The 24,953-nt window shown below is 35.7% G+C and overlaps 1 protein-coding gene across 1 annotated transcript in view; it reads right to left on the minus strand.

The window, feature by feature from the left end:
• Positions 1-977: 977 nt before the first annotated feature.
• TAFA2 (TAFA chemokine like family member 2) overlaps positions 978-24,953 on the minus strand; it is a 517,570-nt gene continuing 493,594 nt past the window's right edge. Inside the window, exon 7 of the mRNA XM_049625877.1 lies at positions 978-1,544. Coding sequence (XP_049481834.1) covers positions 1,533-1,544 — 12 coding nt within the window. The 3' untranslated portion in view covers positions 978-1,532. The remainder of the gene's footprint in view (positions 1,545-24,953) is intronic.

A 24,953-nucleotide genomic window follows, 5' to 3' on the forward strand; every position in this document is an offset into this window, starting at 1 on the left:
TCTCCAAGGTATATCAGCCCCCATCAGGGAAGCCAACATATAACTAGTTGGCCATGTCAGTGAGTTTTAAGAATATGAAAGATGTTCATATCTTCTCTAACATAATGGAACTTCTAATAGGACAGTTTCTGAAGTATCTTCCTATTAGTCTAAGATGACTAAGCAAAGAAGTCTTTCCCTTTACATCCTAATTACAGAATGGCTATGAGATTTCAATTCTTCCTTCACATAACAAATGAAACAAATGTAGTATAAAATTATACATTCTGTAATAACTTAGGAAAAAAGTACATACATGTTTAAGGCCTTTATAAATATTTGTAAGACTTTCCTGTAGAACTGAAAAACAGAAATGTTAAAATGACTACAAAAATGTGGACAGAAACTGACCTAAGAAATTGTTTGAATGGGACAACTATAAGCAAATATTTATAAATTTGATACCAAGGAAAATGAGTAATTCTATTAACAGACTGAACAAATATATAAGCATTCAAACAGTCATTGGGAGCGAGCAAGGGGCAGTCTATTAAAATGATAGAAAGTATAGTTAAAAAAAAATTACTAGAAGAAATCTAAGTGAGTAACACTCAAGCTAAGAAATCAGATATCCACATGCATCCCTGGCAATTTTTTGAAACTGAAGGCTACCTACATATTTGACTGCTCACTGCTGATTTCTGTGAAGGAAAAAAATAAACACAAACATGAAAGAAAAAGCCCACTTAAAAAAAAAACTGAAAGGGAGAGTACTCTAGAAGTACAAAATAGTATATAATGAAAATGGAAATTCAGTTCTAACTATTACCTATTTGACTGACAGAGAGCTGCAGTAGAATGTTAGCCTTGGGGAAACATGTCAGCTTGTCTATACATTCTTATATGATTGATGTATTCAGATAACTATTACTTGCCAACAATAATTATTATCAATGGATATATATTTCCATTCCTTTAACAAAAGCAACTTTAAGATGTTAAAACATGTAGGCTTTCAGAGCTCCAAGATTAGGATACAAATAAAATTATCTCAGTCTACACCATGCCAAAGGAGAAGTTTGCAAAGGAAATATCAATAAAGCCGGGTGCATTCCCACTAGCCAGTGAACACAGGACCGGACCCAGGAACACATCCATGGCAGAAGGCTGGTGCACTTGGCAAACTTTCAGAAACAAGAAAAGCAGTCATATTTGAAGCCAAAAACCCAAACGGTGAGTGTCTCTGACATCACCTGGAAACACCAACTCTTCAGATGGGAACTTCAAATTCTTTTAGCAAGTGCAATTTTACAAGTTGAACACAGTTCAAATCTGACATCTTCATGGCATAGAAGTTCATGTCAGACTTTTTTAAAGTCTTGGTTTCAAGAAGAGGCTGATTATGAGCCATGAAATCCCTTGGAAATATAGCTCTGGAGTGCCTCTTGTGAGCGGTATAAAAATCTCCCTTCAAGATCACCTCAGGAATTAAGTTTCTGTGCATATGTTGAATGTAATCAGGCTTGAGGATCACTTGATTGATTTATCCTTGGTTAATGGGTTACCTACAAAGGAAGAAGAAAATATAATCATTTTATAACAAGGCTATAATCTTAAAACCCCAAACACAAGTTAGTATTAGAAATTAATAGAGAACTCAAAATGGTGGTATTTACTTTATCAAATAAAATGTTAAAATTTTAAAGGCTACCATACTCAGGTGTTGCCACCTTATAAAAATACATCATTTCTATTTATCATCTCACAATATTTTTAGAGCCACTTGCACAACTATTCAAATGACTGCAACTGTGACCAGGAAGATCTTAACTGGTCTTGTTACCCATCTCAAGTCCAAAGAATGATTCTGGAATCTTCATATGTCTTCATATGTCTTCTTGGAAGACATAATCCAGAGATCATAAACACATTATGCTAGGCCTCAGTAAAGAAAGGCCTTTGTTCACAGGAGTACAATCAGACCACATACAGTCCTTGGGCCTTGTCTTCATAAAATCCATTCTTAAAATAGTTTAAAACATGGGTGTTTATGTGATTCAATTATGTTTCAGAAAAATTAACTCTTTAATGAGGAGAAAAGGAACACCTGGGGAGAAAAACAATGATTACACACCTGTTTTACCAAGTTTTAAAGGTGTCAAAAATTCTCAAAAATTTGATTAGAGTTGTATGAATGCTGTTATAAATATTACTGAGGGAGATCCACACTGGCTTTTCACAACATAATAAACATCTAGAATTTCTGATACCTCTATCTTTCTATATATGCATAGATGTGGATGATAGATGGACATAGAGAAAGAGACAGATTTCTGCTGTGTCAGTGAACTTCCAGGCACACTCTAATATCAAGGTACTTAGAGTTTCATAATTGTTCTTTTTAAGCAATAGTTATAACAAAAAGTGAATCCTTGGAAATTACTGTGGATACTTTGGTTTTATTCCATTAAATTACATAATTACTCATCCTTTCATAAGACATTTATAGAAAAGCTTTTTTTTTGTTTTGTTGTTTTTTTGAGCAACTATGAAAAAGAGAAACAGTAAGCAAAATAATCTAGCGATGGCTCTACCATGGCTAGTCTCCAATTACACTACAAAAAGAAGATATAAAATTCAAAAAAGTATTTTCTGCATAGAGGCAGTCATCTTATTTGTGTCTCTCTGGTCAGCTGTCTTTCCCAAGAAAGGAGCATCTGCTTACATATTTAAAACTACATGCTCCCATGCACAGAGGAACTATGGAAGGAACTGAACTGAGGATGGAAGGATACAAACACAGAAAGGGCCTGCTGACAACTAGAGATGCTGGGAGCAGGGGCTATCTTAGGTAGAGCAGCAATCTCATGATCAGTTTGTCTTCCACTTAGTTGGTCACTTTACAAAAGTTCTGTGAATAGCTCCCAATTTGAGTGTTAGTGTTAAGAACAACATGGAAAGTAAATATAAATGTCTCTACAGACATTAATGGAGAGATAACTGATCATTGTGAAAAACACAGAAACTTCATGACAGACTCTCTTGATAAACGCTGATTTACCAGAGTCTTTGATTGCCATTGCCTGAGCAAGATTGCCACTTGCCTTTTCTGAAGATTCTCCTCTTAGTAGGAAGAATTATAAAGCATAACAAGGGATTATATTTCCAAACTAGTGCCAGGAAAAGAGAGGAATTGAGAAAGAGAGGGACTGAGAGGAAACCAAAAGGTTAGCCTCAGCAGAGATTCAGCACAGGCATCTGGAGGGACATGGTGCGGTGAATCCATGAGAGCAAGTGGCCTGACCTCCTACATCATTTCAAGCCCTGGTTACAAGTAATCTCTTCATGGGTATGGTAAATGCATTCTTCTATCTTCATTCCAAGCTAAGCATTTTAACCTACTAGGTTATATAAAGCTGGGGAGTGATTCTCTCAACTATTTATATATTAAAGCTTTATTTTCACATTCTTTTAAAAATAGACACTCAAGTTTACAGTACAACACCAAAGGTCTATGTACCTGGAACAAATTTTTCCTCCATCTCAGTAAACATATATGTGTACACATAGACATATATGTGTGTGTGTGTATATATATATATATATATATGTATATATATATGTATATATATATATAGTGTGTATATATATTGTGTGTATATATATATACAATCCATATCCTAAGAATATCATAAATATACATTTTTATTGTTTCTATCAGCTAAAATAATTGCTAGAAAGTGAAAATTTAAACGCAACTAAAAGAATGATCTAAATAAGCATAGACTGAAACCTGATTAAAACGATTTTTTCTCACCCCAGTTTTACACAATACTCCTATGTTATTAATCCTAAAACTATCCTAGCACATTTTATGAGATGAAGATAGGGCTTAAGTGGACTGTTTTAGATTCAGTCTTTGTAGGGGTGTCTGGGTGGCTCAATCGGTTAAGTATCTAACTTCAGCTCAGGTCATGATCTCACACCTCATGGGTTCGAGCCCTGCCATTGGGCTCTGAGCCTGCTTGGGATTCTGTGTCTCCCTCTCTCTCTGCCCCTCCCCTGCTCACACTCTGTCTCTTTCACTCTCAAAAACAAATATTTTAAAAAATTATAGATTTAATTTTTGTAGATTACTCTGATCCAAAAATTGTGGTTTGGCCTGTGGAGTTCTACAATAAGGTCAGTGTGGCAATAATAGCAGTCACAGTGGATGTGTCATGCTACCTCTGGGCCCCTCAGCTTTCCCCTATGTAAATAGTATAATGTCTATGAAAACACCTAGCTCTGAGCACCTGGATGGTTCAGTCAGTTGAGCATTCAACTCTTGATCTCAGTTCAGGTCATAATCTCATGGTTGTGAGATCCAGCCTCACATCAGCTCCATGATGGGCATGAAGCCTGCTTGGGATTCTCTCTCTCTCCACCACCTCTCCCCTTCCCCCCCACCCAAAAAACAAAGAAAGTAAGAGTGAGTGAGAAAGAAAGGAAGAAAACACCTAGCTTTGCCAACTCTGGAGTAGTACAATGAAAGTCTGTTTTTTTTTTTTTTAATGCACTAAAAGCACAATGAAAGGGTCACATTAATAGACATTCAGTCAAATTAGAGAATTCCTACAGAATTCAAACAAAGGCTAATTGTCCTTTTCAACGTAATATAAATATGAACCTGTGTGAGAATGTATCAGCACCCTCCTTGATACCCTCCAGATTTGTACCAAATGAAATGGCAAAACCAAAGATTTAAAAACATAAAGATGATTTTGAATATAGGTGCATTATCAATTTTAATTGCCTAATACGCAAGACCCAATAATACTTAAAAATGAAACTGTCTAAAATGTAACACACAAACAAGTCAACGCTTCACAATTTAATGTGCTTCTTAAACAAGTGCAAGTTACTCAAGTCAAAGTTCTGGCAGACTAGTTGGGAAACAAGTACCATTCTACCCTTTGTGGACTATAAACTAGAACTTCCTGATATGCAAGGGTTGTTTAAGCAATATTTATGCAATCTAACATTTAAAAATGTTGCTTTCATTTAAAATTGATTTTTAATACACTACATTAAGCATCGCCTTATTTTCAGAACTCAAATAATGCTCTCTTTTCACTCAAGCTGTATCTTTTGGAAGAGGCCAAAGAGTAAAAAGTTTTAGGTGGTCAAGAAGATTTTCAGTAAAATGTTTTAGCTGGTCAAGAAGATTTTCAGCAAGTTACCAGTAACTAAAAGCAGGAGGTTGTTAGAAAACCATCCTTACAGGATAGGAAATAGCATTTGCTACCATGAATGCACTGTCTTTTGGTTCTGAGGGCAATAGATATAAAATACTGCATGAAGGAGTGAAATGGTCCTACAGTCATTATAGTTGTGCCTTGAGCTTTATAGGCTTTAATCACTACCTCAGTGAATTTGCTTTCCAAAGGCATTGTTTCACAAAGCTGTTTCTTTTTATGTAAGTCTTATTTGTGTGTGCTGCACACCAGCCAATTCAGCAAGAGAAACTACTTAACAGTTGAACACATGCAAAAGGCTAATAATAATAATGATAATAACGGCAGTTTTTCTAGTCACAAGCACAAAGCTATCTTGATAATGATCCACCAGGATGAAACTCACCTACTAACATTAAACAAAAAGCATTAATTCTTTAAGAATTACTCCCTTTTTAGCCCATCCATTTATCTCTCCCAACCTAACAAGTCTATTATAGAATACTGATTAGGTTTCTCAAAAATTTATGCTAAAATCACATCCTTTAAATCTGTTCACCAATTAGAGAAAATAAAACCAGGTAATAGCATATATAACATTAGTTAAGTGTGAAATTAAGTGAAGTCAACTATTTTATACTGTTTCTATTTTATGTTTTGAACATTATGAAGTATCCTCTGCCTATCTTCAAGATAAATTAGAAAGGCTAAAAAGGAAATTCAAGAATCTATCCTGTCCCCTGTGTAAAAGATGATTTTATAAAGTTCTTAAAATAATTATATTCATGGAGTCTGTAATTCCTTTTTTTTTTTCCCACTCAAGCCTTGCGCCTGCATTGTCAGGGGGAGACAACACACTATGGTGAGAGGCATGACAAAGTGTGGGCTCCGTGGGCACAGAGCCTAGGTTCAGATCTCTGCCTTAGCAATTTCTCACATTTTGGGGCTGAAGAAGTTATTTGAATTCCCTGAGCCTTAGTCTCCCGGAATGTAATACGAGAATTGTATTATCATCAGGCCTCATACATTTGCTATTGTGGTTAAATAAGACAATCCCTTGAAAGTCTCCAGGTAAATGCTTTTTAAATTATAACAGGTGGTAGTAGTCATAATTCCCAAACACGACACAAAAGATGATACATAGGATAACTATTGGAGGGGGCAATACTGCTTATTTCTCTGTAAGTATTGATTTCAAGTTAATTTTCCATGTCTTCTAGAAACTGATCTTGCAATTATTCATTGCATATTCTTCTAATCATAAAAGTCACATAAAGAGGGGAACATGACCTTTTAGCCTGCTTTGGGAGTGAGACTATCTTTTCAGATGAGATGATACAGAGGAGCGGTTTAAAAGAATGTACCTGAGGCCATGCTTCCTAGGTTCAGTGCTTAGTTCTTCTGATAACTCAGTGTGTGACCTTGAGTAAAACAGGGACCTATATCATAAGGTTGTATGATCTGAGGAGCAAATAATAGGCCAAGTGCTTAGAACAATGCTAGGCACATAATAAACTCTATGTAAATGGTAACTATTATTCATACACACACACACACACACACACACACACACACACACACACTTCTAGGTATCTGAATGCAATGAATTCCTAGTTTTTGTTCCTGATTATTTCTGATCATACATCACTAGTCTTTATAGATACATAATTCCATTATTTTTTATTCTTTGTCTTTTTCATCAGACTTTGCATACAGAACAAATATTTAGTAAATAATAAAGAAATATGTGGCGATATTTCCAAAAGGAGGTGGCAGGTTTAAATGGAGCACATGTCCAGTCTTCATAATACAGCTACTTAAATAACATCACAATAGGCACCATGTCAAACTCACATTCCGATAAATAAATGTAACTTATTTGATAAGAGTAAATGGAAAGCTAGATACCTTTATAATCCTAAAAGCTGATTTGAGTGAACTTTCCCTTGTGTGGAATATCATTGCTGCTTCACTGCAAATGTATTTTTTTAATGTAGCTCTTACAAGTACATGAATTAAGCTCTTCCCTTACTTTCTGTGTACAGAATATGCAATTAAAACATCATCACTCCGCAGAAGCAGGTTTTCTCATTTAAACTAGAGAAAAGCTGCCATTGAGCTGGTCATAACTGTACATGAATGCACTTGTACTATCTTAAAGCACCTTATATACTGAGGTATTACAAAATGAAAGACACCTGTCTGTCTAGGATAATCATTCAAGAGCAAGCTGAACAGACAGCTTTTATGTATTGATGAGGCACTATAAGGCAATGACATATGAATCATCTTTATAATTATACCCACCTATAAAAAAAAACTAAGGCTGTATTTTACTTTCTTGTCAATGGAGGTGATTCCTATAGACATGAAAACTGTTGGATTTTCATGCCACAGTTTAATTTTCCCTCCTAAGAATGTCTGGTGCTGGCTTGGCCTGAACATTTAACATTTGAGGCACCAAAAGCCATCTGTATAATAGTTCAGCTAGGGTCAGTATTTCTACTAAGTGACTTTGTTATCTGTCCTATAAATTCTCAAAAAATCTAACAGCTTTGGATGTTTGGGAGTCATTTCAGACAACACAGAGCACTGCCCTAGCTAGCTGGTTATATTTAGGTATAACACATGTGGGTACCAGTGTGGAAGCAGAAGATGGCATATAATCTAACCAGACTTCTGGAGAGAAGCAAAGCACCAAACATAACTGAGGAGACATGGCCTTATTCTGATAAAAGTTTTATACTAGTGTTACTACCTGCTAGTCTTAGAACACTGGACAAGCCACTTAAAAATCTCAGAATCTCCAGGGCTTATATCTGTCAGCTCAGTCTGTCGGACTAAGTGAGCTTCTAATTCCCTTCTATCCCCAAACTACTAAGACTTTTCTTAAGAAGCACTAATTCCAAATGGGATTAAGCTTTATTCTGATTACCTAAATTCACTGGTGGTACAACCACTGTGTAGAGTTCATTTTTCTAAGAAGCCTATTCATTATATTAGAATGCAGAACTAGCAAGCTTTTACCACAAACACAACATCTGTCACTGGCTTTCAACTTCCTATGCTGTATAAATGAAGATCTTGACTGGAAATGAATCTTTTGAACAGATGGACCTGCCCTATTTCTTGGAACTTTGAAAGCTGTACAGTGCGCCTGCCATGAACTCTTCTACGTGACTCATGAAAGCAGATGACTGTTTGCACTGCCATTTATGCACATTCATCTCCTCAGAAGCAGGTCGACTGATACTGCCTGGATGACATTCACTGCTAGCAAAACAAAATATTGCCTGATTTCTCTTTGGATAGTTAATAAATTCCTCTGGGACATCAAAGAAATTTAAGACTTTCCTTCTCCTGGCTCCTGTACACAACTTGTATTTATTCCAGGTGGAAAATGACCCCCAAAATGAAGATAATTCTGAAAGACAACAGGAAAATGGGATCCAGTTATTTTTCTCTCAGAAACATTCAAAAGTCCTTAAAAGAGGAAAACAATTATTTTGAATACTTGAAGGAAATCTGAATAGACTTAAAAAAATATTCCACATACCAGCAGAGTTCCCACATTTGTAGAGACAGTGGAGATTATGAACTCAATCGGAAGGTACTTTACCTGCAAAATTTGATACTGGGTTCGTTTTTTAGACTCACCTCTAATTTATGAAGGAGTCATTTGAATTGATAGTTTTTATCCACTTTCTGACATAAAGCCTTACTTTAAAATTTTAAATCTGTTCAAGGATCTCACTTCTCAAGAGTTTCAGCTTCACTGCATATGAGGGCTGGCAGAAGGTACACAGTACAAATTGTGCTCAAAAGGTGAATTTAAGAGAAGTGCGTAGGGGAGAAGGGCTAAAACTTGATAGCCTAGAGATTACCAAGAACAACATGTTCTCTGAGCTTCCTGGATGGTTTGAGTTATAAATACAAATGGCTCTTTCCTTGAGATACCTGTCTGAGTAAAGAAGATGTTGTTGTCACCTGGAGAAGAACTTGGTGCAACGTGTACCAAGCCGCTACCATGCCTGAAGTAGCACATTCACCCTCCTCCCCAGCCCTGTCCTTTTCCATAATATTACATTAGAAATTATCCTACCATATGTGGCAGATCTTGGAAAAAAATTTGCTGTCTGTAACTTCCAAACCTAGAATGTATTTTCTGACAAACAGGGTAATATAGTCAGTGATGTTTAATATGTTGGGTGCTTTTGCCTCTTCCCTTCTTTTTTCTCAGTTATAGTCTTCCCTGAGTTTCTTTTTTTTTTTCTTTTAAGAATAATAGTCACATACCAGAAGTTTCAAAATCTCAAAGTTGATCAAAATATGAATCTTTAGCTACTTCTAATAGCTTAGATGCTAATTTGGCATAGCTGATTCAATTATAGAGCAATTTATGTAAGGATTGGACCAATAAGTAAGAATATTATCTTCATTTGGGCTCAGTACTTTTCATGTTAACTTCTACATTAATAGGCAGGTTGAACACTGACAGAGGTCCACTAGTACACCCAAAGTTTTTATTATCCATTTCCTATGCTTGGAAAAACAATGTCAATGGCAGGGCCACTGTAGGTGACAATATTAGGTTCACCTCCTTGTCGCAGGGTTGTTTAATTGGTGGGCCTCATAATAGTTCAAAGAGCGATGCCCCCTCCTTATTTCTATAGGAGATAGTTCAATGCCTTTCTTTACTGAATACTGAGACAGTTCTTTGCTTTCTGATCCCTAAAGCTATACCAAGTTCATCTTTCACCCTGAAATCAGGAGCATCTGGAATGCTAATGGTAACTATAAGAAAGATTAGGTTACAGGTAATCCTGCAACACAGTGTACACACCTGCTCTGTGAGAAATAAACCAAGACGAGAGCTCATTTCGGGAGATGTTTTGAATCTTTACTCCTCAACGAAACTTCTGTCCCTTCCTTAGAATCCGACCAACACTAGGATTCGCCACACTAGTGCTCCAACGTGGAGCCAGAATATTTTTGAGTGTGGAAAAATCAAAAATTGTCATCAGGCACAGCAGAAACCTTCTCTTTCTACTTCTCCATTCGAACTTGAAGAGTTTTACACGTTTGCCTAAGGAACAAACACATGTCAGGTACTCCACTGTTCAACAGATTATTACAGGAAGCAAACCTGGGAGAAAGGGAACATTTCAACAAACATAAAGGGACAGTGAGACAATAACTTCCTTTACGTCCATAAAAGTTCACAATGGAGATAGGTTTGCATCTCTCCTAGAGGATCACGAACTTGTAGAACATTTTTTTTTAATTTCAGAAAGATACTCATAAATGGGACCTAAAATAAAAAAGCTTTTATGAGAAATTGATACAAAAATAGCAAGAATTTCTTGTGAATATTTTGAGAAGCGTTCTGCACAAACGTAATTAAAAAGTTCATTAAAGTCAAGGGAGAAAGTATATAGAAATTAGTACACCATCATTTTAACATAAAAGGGTAAGAGAACTATGCAAATAGTATTATGTAGTAATATTCAATCACAGTTCAAAGATTTAATATTCATGATCTTTCCTGAACAGCCATGTCTATGGTAATTTGTGATTTTGCTAAAGCATGAACCTAAATTGTACACAATTTAATGTTGATAAATGGGGCCAGGTCATTTAACCAATGTATAGGTCTAGCCACCCATAGGCATTCACAAGCCAGCTTTGTTATTCTCTGCTGATCAACTGTGTAATCCTCATTAACAGTCTGAATGGGATCCATGACATTTTACAGATATAGACTTGCAAAGGTTTGCTTTATAATCTCTTTCCCAAGCTACTCCAGAGATATCAAACATCTACTATTTGAATTTCAAATATTTGAATAATATTTGAGAGTATAACATGAATAACAATAATAAATAATAAAAATCCTATCAAGGAGTGGCTAACAATTTAGAATCAGACAATAGAAGGTTTTGGTAATATGAACCAGAAGTAAAACATTTCCTACATAAATTTGAGAGTTCAGGATAGTTAAAACCAATAGCAGGAGAAAAAATTAATAATGTTATAATATAGAAAGATGTCTCCCAATTTTGAAAAAAAAATGGAATATTTGAGTAATGAGAACCAACCCCTTATCCTCATCACACCTAGATCTCTCCCTACCTGAATGGAAAATGGAAGACTAAAATGATGGCCTGAGAAATAACGGAACTTTTGAGTTCGGGTCATCATGAGTACTTGATTTTATCCACACAGGTCAGAGCCAATGCAGTCATAAAGTGGGTCGGTGTCATGACTTGCCATAGACACTTGTTATAAAGGATGAAGCTGGAGGAAATTTATAGGAACTTCATATCAATCCATCTACCCTCATCTCTTCATCTTCCCAATCCCTTCAGAGACAAACAGGCTTATCTCTAGTCATAACTATTTAATACTCACAGGACTTGATATGCCCATTCATATCTCCTTATCTTTATACATTTTTACCTTTGCCAGAAATCTCTTCTTTCAAACCTCAGAAGCAATGTTACCACTTCATAATTCATAAGCCTTTTGTGATTCATCCAGTCAGCACTTTGTCCATACATCTTTTATAAGACATATCTCATCATATTATGATTATTTAGTAATCTCTGTTTCTCGCACTAAGCTATGATATAGTAGAAAAAAAGATATTCAGCATACATTTTGTTTCCTCAGTGCTAAGCAGCATTCTAGGCACATAAATAATGCCTAATATTTGTCAAATGAAAGACTGAAATGATGGATGGGTGGGCGGATGGATAAATGAAAAAATGAATGAATGAAGGTAAGAGGAAAGTGATACATAATTTCAGGAGAAGGACACCTGGGGCTACTATTTGGATTCTCTGTGAATAGCTAGGGGAACAATGAGGTGACCCCAAAGGTCAGTTCCTCCGTTTTTTATTTTTTTAAGATTATTCCCATGATTCTGTGGTTTCAGAATTTGAAATTATAGATATGCATGGGTCCTGACATCAGTTTCACATTTGCACCTTGGATATTTAAATTTATTCTCATTTGGAAAAGGTCTGATTTTTAAAACAAAATTAATTCATGAAAATAATGATGCAAGAAGATAATAGCAATGTGTGATGCTTTAATTGGTATTAGACTAACCACTTGGGATGTGGAAAATATCCAAATAGATACATCAAGGTTGATTCCAGCATACTCATTACAGTTAACATTTCAGTTAGAAATTATCCTAATTTTTTAAATGCAATTCTCTCTTGAGTAATTTCCATACTGCTGCTTAACACTGTCAGGAAAATTTTCTCATGAAATATTCCGTGGTGACAATTATCCTACACCTAAGTATTACATGCTCACTTGACATCAGGTATGGTGTTACAAATGAAATACCAACAAATTTCTTATAATGGAACAAAGTAAACAAATTTCACAATGATGATTCACTTCCAAAATAACTAATGTGAATTCAATCTCTCTCTCTTATATACTGATTATATACTCTATGTAGTTTAGGATGCCTCACCCCTCCCCCTATTTCTTTTTTCAAATATAGAGGCTAGAAGGTTGGTTTTGTTTGTTTGTTTTGTTTTGTTTTGTTTTTGAAAGAGAGAGATAGCAAGTGTGTGCAAACGAGGAAGGGGCAGAGGGGGGGAGGGAGAGAATCTTAAGCAGGCTCCACGCCCAGCACGGAGCCTGATGTAGGGCTCAATCTCACAAACATGAGTCTAAAGAGTAGAAATAACAAATAACAATAACAGTAGAAATAACAAATAACAATAACCAATTAATGGACTGAACCACCAGGCACCCCTAGAGGCTAGTGTTTTAGAAGGCAAAGAGTTGATTTTTGCTTAGTGAAATGCAACAGACTCCATTTTCTGGTCTAGACTAGAATGCCAAAGACAGCTGATCCTTCTCCTCATGGAAACCTGGAACCTTCCTCACCCTTTCCTTTGCCTCCACCTTTCAGATCATAATTGCTAGAATCAATAGACAACTTGGTGCACATTTATGTTCCCTTGTAACCCTCAGAATTATTCTTTGAGATTATCCCCATTTACTATTTACAGTTATTAGGCCTTGTTATTAATGACTGTTATCTCCAATTTACAGTTGAAAACACTGAAGTTCAGAAAAATTAAGCAAAACTTCTGGAAGATGCATCTAAGCAGTGATAGTCTAGGGACTGAGATCCTCATTCTGGGACTTCAAACCTACTAAAATAGGTACTGCATACCTGTTTCTTCCATTAATTTATTTGACTAATATTAATTGAGCACATAATAAGTAGTAGGGATACACTTGGGATATATTTTCCAGTTTGAGGAGTAGTCCTGCTTTACACCTGTTGTCCTGACTTTCTGTTGAACTTATCTTGGAAATATGTCCTATTATGGAGAATAAATTATATCTTCATTCATATACAGTACTTATCTTTACTGTGGAAATTTGAATTTTAGTAAACAACTACTGAATGTTGAAATCTTAAAGCTATGAATGAATGATTCTTTAATACGGGAATTTAAGCCACTGTGGTTGCAAAAAAGGGAACATTTTTTGAAGCATAAAACATTTCTGAAATCCATTAAATCACATCAAGTTGGTAATAAATTTTTAAGGCTGGCATTGAGGAAGGGTTCCTAGATATAGCTCTGTACTAACTTCTTCAACTTTTCCATCATAAAAATGAGACATTGAGGTTGTAATGTGAAAGACTGACTATAATATTATCAGTTACTATTGTAATCCAAGGTCATGAACTCAGAATCAAATTAAAGCCATGGCACACACTATTACCTTTGAGATAGAAGATTCATTTTAACAAAGAGGTCAAAAGAAGCTTCTTACAAAATCTAGATCTATTTTAAAACACTAATACTCCCTTAAGTATGAGGTTCACTTACTAGATATTTTTGTTATTTCTATTGCACCATAATGAAAAATATTTTAATGGCATCTTTCTAATCTTGAGTAAAATTGAAAAGTGATCATTGGGAATTTCAATTTCCTTCATTTTTGTTCTTTTCTTGACCATGAATAATTAAAAGTTGGCCAAGAGGTGGTGTGTCCTACGTTTATTGAAAGTTCACCTACTGATGATGTTAAAAAATAATAAATTTAAGACTTTCAGAGAATCAGGCAAGCAATAATTACAAGTAATGGTTAAGAGCATGGGTTAAGAGCATCCTCCAGCCATGGCTGGTTCTGACTTCAGTATCTTAAATGTGTGGCGCTGTTATTTCACTACAAAAAAACCTGTTTCCTTTCCTATACATGGAGATTGTCCCTGTCTTATCATACCACTATGAAGATTAAATGAAATAATACCTATAATAATACAATAAATACTAACTTTTAAACATAAACAGTACCTTGAAATAAATATTTTCAAAACCAGAAGTTTGTATACTTAACAACATTTTCAGTATCCCATTGTCATTATAAAATATGAAATATTATTCTATAATAAGACATTAAGTATGGATGTATTTCTGGCTCTCTGATACTATGTCCTTTCCAAAGCTATAAATTTCCTGTGCAAAGTCTGCTTTATTTTCAAAGGTTATGCTAGAGTCAGGATAAATTATAAGGAGGGTATATTATGCACATGAGGTGTAACACAACTTTTGTTATTTTCTAAGAGTAGAAACTTATATATAACACATTTTGTTGGAAATGTACTGAGGTTAAAAAAAAATCACTTAGGTTTTATTTGTTATTCCATAAATAGGAATTATTAGCTTCTGCTAATTGCTGAATATCTATAAACACTTTCAGCATCAGCTTCTACTTGCTGTTTTTGTGATTTAGTAAGAACATTAATGTTGTATTAGTAACAGCAAAATGGGCAAGAGTGGCTCAGGATTCAATAAAGCAGTCCTTTACTGCTGTACCAACTACTCCAAGCTAACTTCATCTTAAATTGCCATAGGCAAACAAATACAAAAACCTTAACATGAAGAGAAAAGAATAACCCACAAACCTGGCACATAAACCCTAGCATAACATTTCTTTCAGGTTAAGAAAACATTTTGACTATAAAGGGAAACTTTTTTGGTGAGACGGTCTTTGAAATATACGAATGGATATAGAAATACCAGTTGAGTAATGACAATAATTGCAGTGTTCAGGGGGAAAAAAATGCCACCTTCATGTGGTAGCTTCTGATAAGTCCCTGAAGAGATATTGCTGAAGAGCCATGGTCTAGTGGCTGTAAAGGAAAACCTGTATCTGCTCCTGCAGCGTAAGCCTAGCAAAGGTGCCTTTACAATTGATAAACACAACAGTTTCCATGAGGCCCATCTGTGGTAGCTAACTGGAATGGCCCAGATCCTGTTACCATCACAGACACTAGAATCCACATATTTCCTCTTTGTGGTCCCTTACCAGCATGATCTCTTTGCAGCTAATCCAAAAGAGAATAGGTGCACAGAACAACCTTGGAAGAATGTTTGCTTTTGAAAGCCCACGTATAATATGTATGGAGGCGGTAAGGGAAGACTTGAGGTCTCTCTACATTAGTGCTTAATCAGGTTGACAACTTGGAATATATGTTCATGTTTGAGTTCTGAAAAAGCTGGCTCATTTTATACACCTATTAACTTTATTGTTTAATGTATTTTACTTAACAAGTAAATATAGCCCTTACCCTTAAATAGGAACTATGTTGAGTGCTTTACAAATATTAACTTATTTATTCCAGACAGGGACCCTATGTGGTGGGTATACTATTGTCCCGATCTCACAGATGTGCAAACTGAGGAACACAGCTATTAAGTAACTTGTTAAAGGCCACCAGCTAATAAGTGGCAGATTAGGGAAATGAATCCAAGTAATCTGACGCCAGAGACCAGTTTCTTAATCATTACACCATCCTTGAAGACATTCTCAACAGAACACAGAAACCATTTCTCATCAAGGCAAATAGGACCCATTGTAAAAATAGACAGCTCCTGGCAATTCATCCATTGTGAGTGATTAAGGCAAAGCTAGTACAGCTCTTGGAAACGTTCTGGAGTCTCAGAGAAATTTTTTTTTCATGCAAAAGTCTTGTTAAATTAAAAACAGAATATTACTCCCTTCCTAAGAAACACTTTCTTGCTTATATATTAGACTAAATCACTAGGCATACTAGCTCTAGAATGTGTTTCTGACCGCTATGTTTCTTAGCTCTCTGTATGTGGTATGACTAAAGAATGAGGTTATATTCTTGAGAGTAATAATGGCTGTTGTTGTTCTTATAAAAAAAAAATGCATCTGGGGCACCTGGGTGGCTCAGTCAGTTAAGCATCTGACTTCGGCTCAGGTCATGATCTCGCAGTTCGTGGGTTCAAGCCCTGCTTCAGGCTGTGGGCTGACAGCTCAGAGCCTGGAGCCTGCTTCAGATTCTGTGTCTCCCTCTCTCTCTTTCTCTCTCTCCCCCCCACCCTCTATCTCTCAAAAATAAATAAACACTAAAAAAAAATTGTTAATGCATCCTTTAGGCATAGATGATTTAGAATGACAACTTTATAATTTACTTGCTCGCCTTATGGATCTTCTCAAAAGACTGGCATTTCCTAACTAATCTGGTATCTCATAATATGAGGTATATAACCTGAAGAGGTAGGTCAGAAAAAATATGTCAAACTTCCATTGTAGATGGGACAAGACAATGCGCAGAAGAACTGGGATCTCCATACAACAGAAATATTGTGACTAGATTTGTCTTTGGTATCTAGTTCCTAATATAATGACTGGCACTAAATAGGTGTTCAATAAATGCTTAGCAAATTCAGATTCAGGTATGATTTTGTTCTATTTCCATTGACAGGTACAACACACACAGTTTTTTAAAAAAAACCTCCAAATTTATACATAGAGTGCCAAACCTGCACACATAGAAAACATCCTCTAGGCATATAAAAATATTCTACTTTTTAAAAACATTTTAAATTCTTTTTTGATATATAATTGACATTAGTTTCAGGTGTATAACATGATTCAATATTTATATACATTGCAAAATAATTACAACAAGGATCTACTTAACATAAAATTTTTTGTGTAAGAATTTTTAAGATTTATTCAGTTAGCAACTTTCAAATATGAAATACAATATTGTAAAGGATAGTCATCATGCTATATTTAATATCCCAATGAGTAAATTATTTTATAACTGGAAGGTTGTGCCTTGTGACACCCTTCACCCATTTCGCCCACCCCCAACCTTCACCTTTCATGACCACCAATCCATTAACTGTATCTATAAGCTTGGTGCTGTGGGTTTTTTGTTTTATTTTCTTTTATTTATATTCCACAAATAAGAGATATCATATGGTATTTGTCTATGTATGACTTATTTCACTTAAAATAATGCCCTCTAGGTCCATCCATGTTGTTACAGATGGCTGAAATTATGCCATTGTATGTGATACACACACACACACACAACATTTTCTCTTTTTCTAAGTTTTTATTTTAATTCTGATTAGTTAGTATACAGTGTTATATTAGTTTCAGGGGTACAATGTAGTAATTCAACAATTCCATATATCACCTGGTGCTCATTACAACATGTGAACTCCTTAATCCGCATTACCTATTTCATCTACCCCCCTCCCCCCACCTCCCCTCTGGTACCATACAGTTTATTCTCTGTAGTTAAGAGTCTATTTCTTGGTTTGTCTCTCTCATATTTTCCCTTTGCTCATTTGTTTCTTAGATTCTACATGAGTGAAATCATATAATATTTGTCTTTCTCTGATTTATTTCACTTAGCGTAATACACTCTAGCTCCATACATGTCATTACATAATATATATATGATACATATATGATAGATATATATATGATATATATATATGATATATATATATGATAAATTATACACCACATCTTCTTTATCCATCCATCATTTGATGGATACTTGGGTTGCTTCCATATCTTAGCTATTATAAATAATGCTGCTATAAACAGGTGTGCATGTATCCCTTTGAATTAGCATTTTTATATTCTTTGGATAAATACCCAGTAGTGCAATTGCTGGATTGTAGAGAAGTTCTGTTTTTAACTTTTTGAGGAAACTTCATACTATTTTGCACAGTGGCTGTACCAGTTTGCATTCCCACCAACAGTGTAAGAGGGTTCCCCTTTCTCCATATCCTTGCCAACACCTGTTGGTTCTTTTGTTGTTGATTTTAGCCATTCTGACAGGTGTGAGGTGATACCTCCTTATAATTTTGATCTCAATTTCCCTGATAGTGAATGATGATGAACATCTTTTCATGTGTCTGTTGGCCATCTGAATGTCTTCTTTGGAAAAATGTCTGTTCAGGTCTTCTGCGTATTTTTATATTGTATTATTTTTTTGGGGGGGTGTTGAGGTTTATAAATTCTTTATATATTTTGGATACTAACCTTTTATCAGATATGTCGTTTGCAAATATCTTCTCCCATTGAGTAGGTTGTCTTTTAGTTTTGTTAATTGTTTTCTTCACTGCACAGAAACTTTTTATTTGGATATAGTCCTAATAGTTCATTTTTGCTTTTATTTCCCTTGCCTCAGGACACATATCTAGAAAACAGTTGCTGTGGCTCATGTCAGAGAAGTTGCTGCCTGTGTTATCTTCTAGGTCTTCAGGTCTTACATTTAGGTCTTTAATCCATTGTGAATTTATTTTTGTGAATGGTGTAACAAAGTGGTCCAGTTACATTCTTTGCATGTAGCTGTACAGTTTTCCCAAAACCATTTGTTGAAGAGACTTTTTTCTATTGGAAATTCTTTCTTTGTTGAAGATTAGTTGGCCATATAGTGGTGGTTTTATTTCTGGGTTTTCCATTCTGTTCTATTGATCTATGTATCTGTTTTTGTGCCAGTTCCATATTGTTTTGATTACTATAGCTTTGACATATAACTTGAAGTCCAAAATTGTGATGCCTCCAGCATTGCTTTTCTTTTTAAAAGCTGCTCTGGCTATTCAGGGCTTTTATCATTCTATACAAATTTTAGGACTGCTTGTTCTAGTTCTGCAGAAAATGCTGCTGGTATTTTGATGAGGATTTCATTAAATGTATAGGTTGACTTGGGTAGTATAGACAGTTTAGCAATATTCTTCCATTCCATGAGCATGAATGTCTTTCCATTTCTTAGTGTCATCTTCAATTTATTTCATCAGTGTTTTATAGTTTTCAGAGGACAAGACTTTCACTTCTTTTTTTTAATGTTTATTTTTGAGAGAGAGAGAGAGAGAGAGAGAGAGAGAGAGAGAGGCAGAGAGCAAGTTGGGGGGGGGGGGGCAGAGAGAGACAGAGACACAGAATCCAAAGCAGGCTCCAGGCTCTGAGCTGTCAGCACAGAGCCCAACACAGGGCTCAAGATCATGACCTGAGCCGAAGTTGGACACTCAACCAACGGAGCCACCCAGGTGCCCCATAAGTCTTTAACTTCTTTGCTTAGGTTTATTCCTAAATATCTTATTATCTTTGGTGCAATTTTAAATGGGATGGTTTGCTTAATTTCTCTTTCTGCTGTTTCTTTATTGGTGTATAAAAATGCAACCAATTTCTATGCACTCATTTTGTATCCTGCAAATTTACTGAATTCATCTATCAGTTCCAGCAGTGTTTTGGTGGACACTTTTGGGTTTTCTACGTATAATGTCATCTCATCTACAAGTAGTAAAATTTTACTTCTTCCTTACCAATTTGGATGATTTTTATTTCATTTTCTGATTGCTGTGGCTAGGACTTCTAGTATTATGTTGAATAAAAGTGGCTAAGAGTGGACGTCCTGACCTTAATTCCTGACCTAAGGTTCCTGACTTTAGGTGAAAAACTCTGTTTTTCCCCATTAAGGATGATATTAGCTATGGCCTTTAGGATGTTGAGGTACATTCCCTCTAAACCCACTTTGCTGAGGATTTTTACAATTAATGGATGTTGTACTTTGTCAAATGCTTTGTCTTTGTCTATTGAAATGATCATATGATTCATATCCTTTCTCTTGAAGTGATTGGTGCAAATCAATGATTGATTTGCAAATACTGAACCACCCTTGCAATCTAAGAATAAATCCCACTTGATTGTGAATGATTTTTTAATGTATTTTGAGCTCAATTTATTAGTATGTTGAGTAGTTTTGCATCCATGTTGATCAGGGATATTAGCCTGTAGTTCTCTATTTTAATGGTGTCTTTATCTGGTTTTGTGGGCTAATGTGATGTATTCTGGAGAATGCTCTGTGTACACTTGGAAAGAACGTATTCTGCTGTTTTAGGATGGAAAGTTCTGAATATATCTGTTAAATCCATCTGTTCCATTGTGCCATTCCTAGCCATTGTCTCGTTTATTTTCTGTTTAAATGATTCGTCTGATGATGTAAGTGGGGTCTTAAAGTCCCCTACTATTATTGTATTATTATTGATTAGTTCCTTTATGTCTATTATTAATTGTTTTATGTTGGGTGCTACTATGTTGGGTGCATAAATATGTATAATTGTTATATCTTCTTGGATTGTCCTAATTATTATTATATAGCATCTTTCTTCTTTGTCTGGTTACAGTCTTTGTTTTAACATCTGTTTTGTCAGGGTGCCTCAGTTAGCTAAGCAGCCAACTTCAACTCAGATCATATTCTTGTGCTTCATGAGTTTGAGTCCCACATCAGGCTCTGTGCTGACAGCTCAGAACCTGGAGCCTGCTTAGGATTGTGTCTCCCTCTCTCTCTGCCCCTCCCCTGCTTATTGCTCTGTCGATGTCTCTCTCTCTCTCTTAAAAATAAACATTTACAATTTTTTTTTAATTAAAAAAAATAGTCTCTTTTGTCCAATATAAGTATTGCTATTCCTGCTTTCTTTTGACATCCAATTGCATCATAAATTTTTCCATCGCCCTCACTTTCAATGTACAGGTGTCTTTAGGTCTAAAATGAGTCTTCTGTAGGCGTCATATAGATGGGTCTTATTTTTTATCCATCCTGTCACACTATGTCTTTTGATTGGAGCATTTAGTCCATTTACATTCAAAGTAATTATTGGTAGATATGTGTTTATTGACATTTTGTTACTTGCTTCATGGTTGTTTTTGGAGCTTTCCTTTGATCCTTTCTTATCTTTGTCTCAAGTTTTGTTGATTTTCTTTAGTGATATATTTTGATTTCTTTCTATTTACACTTTGCATACTCACTAGGTTTTTTTTTTAATATGGTTACTATTAGGGTTGTGTCTAACTTCTTCTGCCTATAGCAGTCTACATTAAGTTGATGCCTGTGTAAGTTTGAACCCATCCTTTACTCCTTTCCTCCCCACATTTTAGGTATATGCTATATTTTATATCCTTTTTTGTGAGTTCCTTGGTTGAATTTTACAGAAATATTCATTTTTACTACTTTTGTGTTTCCTACCTTTGTGCTGCCACTTTTGGCCTCTATTTTCCACTCGAAGAGTCCCCTTTAAAATTTCTAGCCAGGCTGGTTTACTGGTTACAAACTCCTTTAGTTTCTGTTTGGGAAACTCCTGATATCTCTTTTTATTCTTAATGGTAGTCTTACTAAGTAGAATATTCTTGCTGCAGATTTTTCCCATTCAGCACTTTGAATATATCATGCCACTCCCTTCTGACTTGGAAGGTTTCTTCTGAAAATTCCTTGCTAGCCTAATGGGCTTCTCTTGTATGTAACTGTCTTCTTTTACATTGTGGCTTTTAAAACTTTTCCTTTATCACTGTATTTTCAATTTAATTACAATATGTCTTGGTGTGGATGTGCTTTTGTTGATTTTGTTGGGGGTTCTCTGTGCCTCCGGGATTTGCATATCTGTTTCCTTCCCCACATTAGGGATTCCAGTCATTGTCTCTTCAAATAAATGTCATGCTACCTTTTCTCTTTTTCTTCTGGAACTCCTATAATACGAATGTTATCACATTTAATGACATCACTGAGTTCCCTAAGTCTATTCTCATTTTGCATAATTCTTTTTTCTTTGTTTCAGCTTCATTACTTTCTGTTACTCTATTTTCTAGGTCACTAATTCGTTCCTCTGTTTTTTCATCAAACATGTTCATTCCATCACAAGTTTCTCATATTGTTTATTGAGCCTTTTATCTCTGTTATTCCTTATGTCTGTGTGAAAGCTCTCGTTCATGTATTCCACTTTTTTCTCAAGTCCCATGAGTATTTTTATGATCATTGCTTTAAATATTCCATTATGCATGTGACTTATATTTGTTTTGCTTAGATCTCTAACCATGGTCTATTTTTTCATATGGAATAAATTTCTCCATCTTTTCATTTAGCCCCAAGTCTCTGTGCCTGTTTCTGTGTGTTAGGAGAGTCAGCTATGTCTCCTCTTCTTAAGAATAATGGCATTATGAAGAAGAGGTCCTATAGCGCCCTGCCATGTAGTGTCCCCTGTTCCCCAGGGCCTATTGCTTCTGAGAATGTCTTCAATGTGTGATGTATATGCTCTGCTGCTTTGTCTTGGCTACTTTATCCTTTAGGCCAGTCATCTGCAGAGGCTCTCTTTGCCTATTGTGAGCAGTGTTTGGTCCCTGTCCTGAAGGTGGCTCATTTTAATGAGGCGTGCTCTGGTCTGCTTGTGAAATGAGACCTGTTGCCACCCCCACTGGAACTGAGGTTCCATAAAACTCCTCCCATGTTGGGAGATGTGGTGTAAGCAGAAGTTTGGGGTCAGTTTTCTGGGGGAGGGGGCCTGTGAAGCTTGACTGAAGCAAAAGTGACTGTGAAGGGTGGTTCCAGTAGACTGGAGAAGCAGGACTTAGTGTAAGCTAGTTAGTTAGCAAGAACCTGCTCTGCACTTGTTCCCACAGGTGGCCCTGTGCTTATGCTGAAGGGTAGGGGAAGGAAATGGCATTAGTCAGTTCCTTTGTTCCCAGTGAGGTCTCTCTGTGAACACCGCCTCTCTGGTACATGCTCTGGGAAGAGCAAATAATCCCACACTGTGTGCCCCAGGTTCTCTTCAGATTGCTATTTCCATACTGTGGATTGTTAGCTTGCCTTCTCTCCAAGATCAGCACAATGCCCTCTGGGCTCGATCTGAGCCAAATCTGCTGACCTTTAAAACTCCAAGCTTTAAGCACCACAGGTGCCAGAAGTAACAGAATTCAGGCCCTCTCCCTTTCCAAGTCCATTGATATGGGGATTAATTTACCCTGCATAGTCCTCTGTGTTAGTCTGCTTCTCAGCCTTTTCCGTGTCTCTGGCTCCCTCCCCGCTGTAGTGTCCATTATATGTTTCTCTTCCAAACCACATCTCCACCGTTCCCACCTTCCTTTATATGGCCTCTTCTCTACCTTTAGTTGTGGAGTTTGTTCTGCCAGTCTTCAGGTCAATTTCTGGGGTATTTAGGATGATTTTTATAGTGATCTAGTTGTATTCGTAGGATGAAGCAAGCCTAAGGTCCTCCTACACTGCCACCATATTCCTACATCTTAACACATTTTCTTTGTTCATTCATCCATTGATATACAGTTAGGTTGCTTCCATGTCTTGGCTACTGTAAATAATGCTGCAGAGAACATGGAGGTGCATATATCTCTTAAGTTAGTATTTTTGTTCAGATAAATGCCTAGAAGTAGTTTACTGGCTCATATGGTACTTTTAGTTTTGATTTTTTGAGGAAACTCCATACTGTTTCCATGGTGACTATACCAATGTCTATTCTTACCAAGAGTACACAAGGTTCCCTTTTCTTCATATCCTTACCAACACTTGTTATTTCTTTTTTTGATAGTAGCTATTCTAATGTGTGTGAAGTGACATCTCATTGTGCTTTTGATGTGCATTTTCCTGATGATTAATGATGTTGAGCATCTTTTCACATATCTGTTGGCCATCTGTCTTTGGAAAAATGTCTATTCAGATCTTCTGCACATGTTTTAATCAGATTTTTTGGCTATTGTTTGTATTCTTTATATATTTTGGATATTAACCCCTTATCAGATATATGATTTGCAAATATTTTCTCCCATTCTGTAGGTTGTCTTTTCATTTTGTTGACAGTTTCCTTTACTGTGCAGAAGATATTTAGTTTGTGGTAGTTGCAGTTGTTTCTTTTTCTTTTTGCTTTGGGTGTCAGATTAAAAAAATCATCTGCAAGACCAACATCAAGGAGCTTACTAATGTTTTCTTCTAGGAGTTGCATTGTTTCAGGTCTTACATTCAAGTCTTTAATTCACTTTGAATTAATTTTTGTGTATGGTGTAAGATAGTGGCCCAGTTTCACTCTTGGGCTGGTAGCTATCCAGTTTTCCCAATAAAACTATTGAATAGGTGATCCTCTCCCCATTATGTATTCTCAGCTCCTCTTTTGTAAATTAATTGACCATATATGCATGTTTTTATTTCTGGGCTGTCTATTCTCTTCAACTGATCTATGTGTCTGTTTTTATTCCAATACCATACTGTTTTAATTACTATAGCTTTCTAATGTAGTTTGAAATCAGGAAGCATGATATCTTCAGTTTTGTTCTTCTCTCTAAAGATTGCTTGGCTATTCAGAGTCTTTTGTGGTTCCATATCAATTTCAGAATTCGTTGTTCTAAAACTGTGAGAATTGCCATTGGAATTTTGATAGGGATTACACTGAATCTATAAAATGCTCTAGGTAGTATGGGCATTTTAACAATACTAATTCTTCCAGTCCATGATCACAGTATATCTATTTATTTGTGTCTTTTTCAGTTTCTTTCATCAATGCCTTATAGTTCTAAGTGTGCAGATCTTTCACCTCCTTGATTAAATTTACCTATGTATCTTATTCTTTTATATTGGGATACTTTTCTTAATTTCTC

Source organism: Panthera uncia, chromosome B4, assembly GCF_023721935.1.
Source record: "Panthera uncia isolate 11264 chromosome B4, Puncia_PCG_1.0, whole genome shotgun sequence".
NCBI lineage: Eukaryota > Metazoa > Chordata > Mammalia > Carnivora > Felidae > Panthera > Panthera uncia.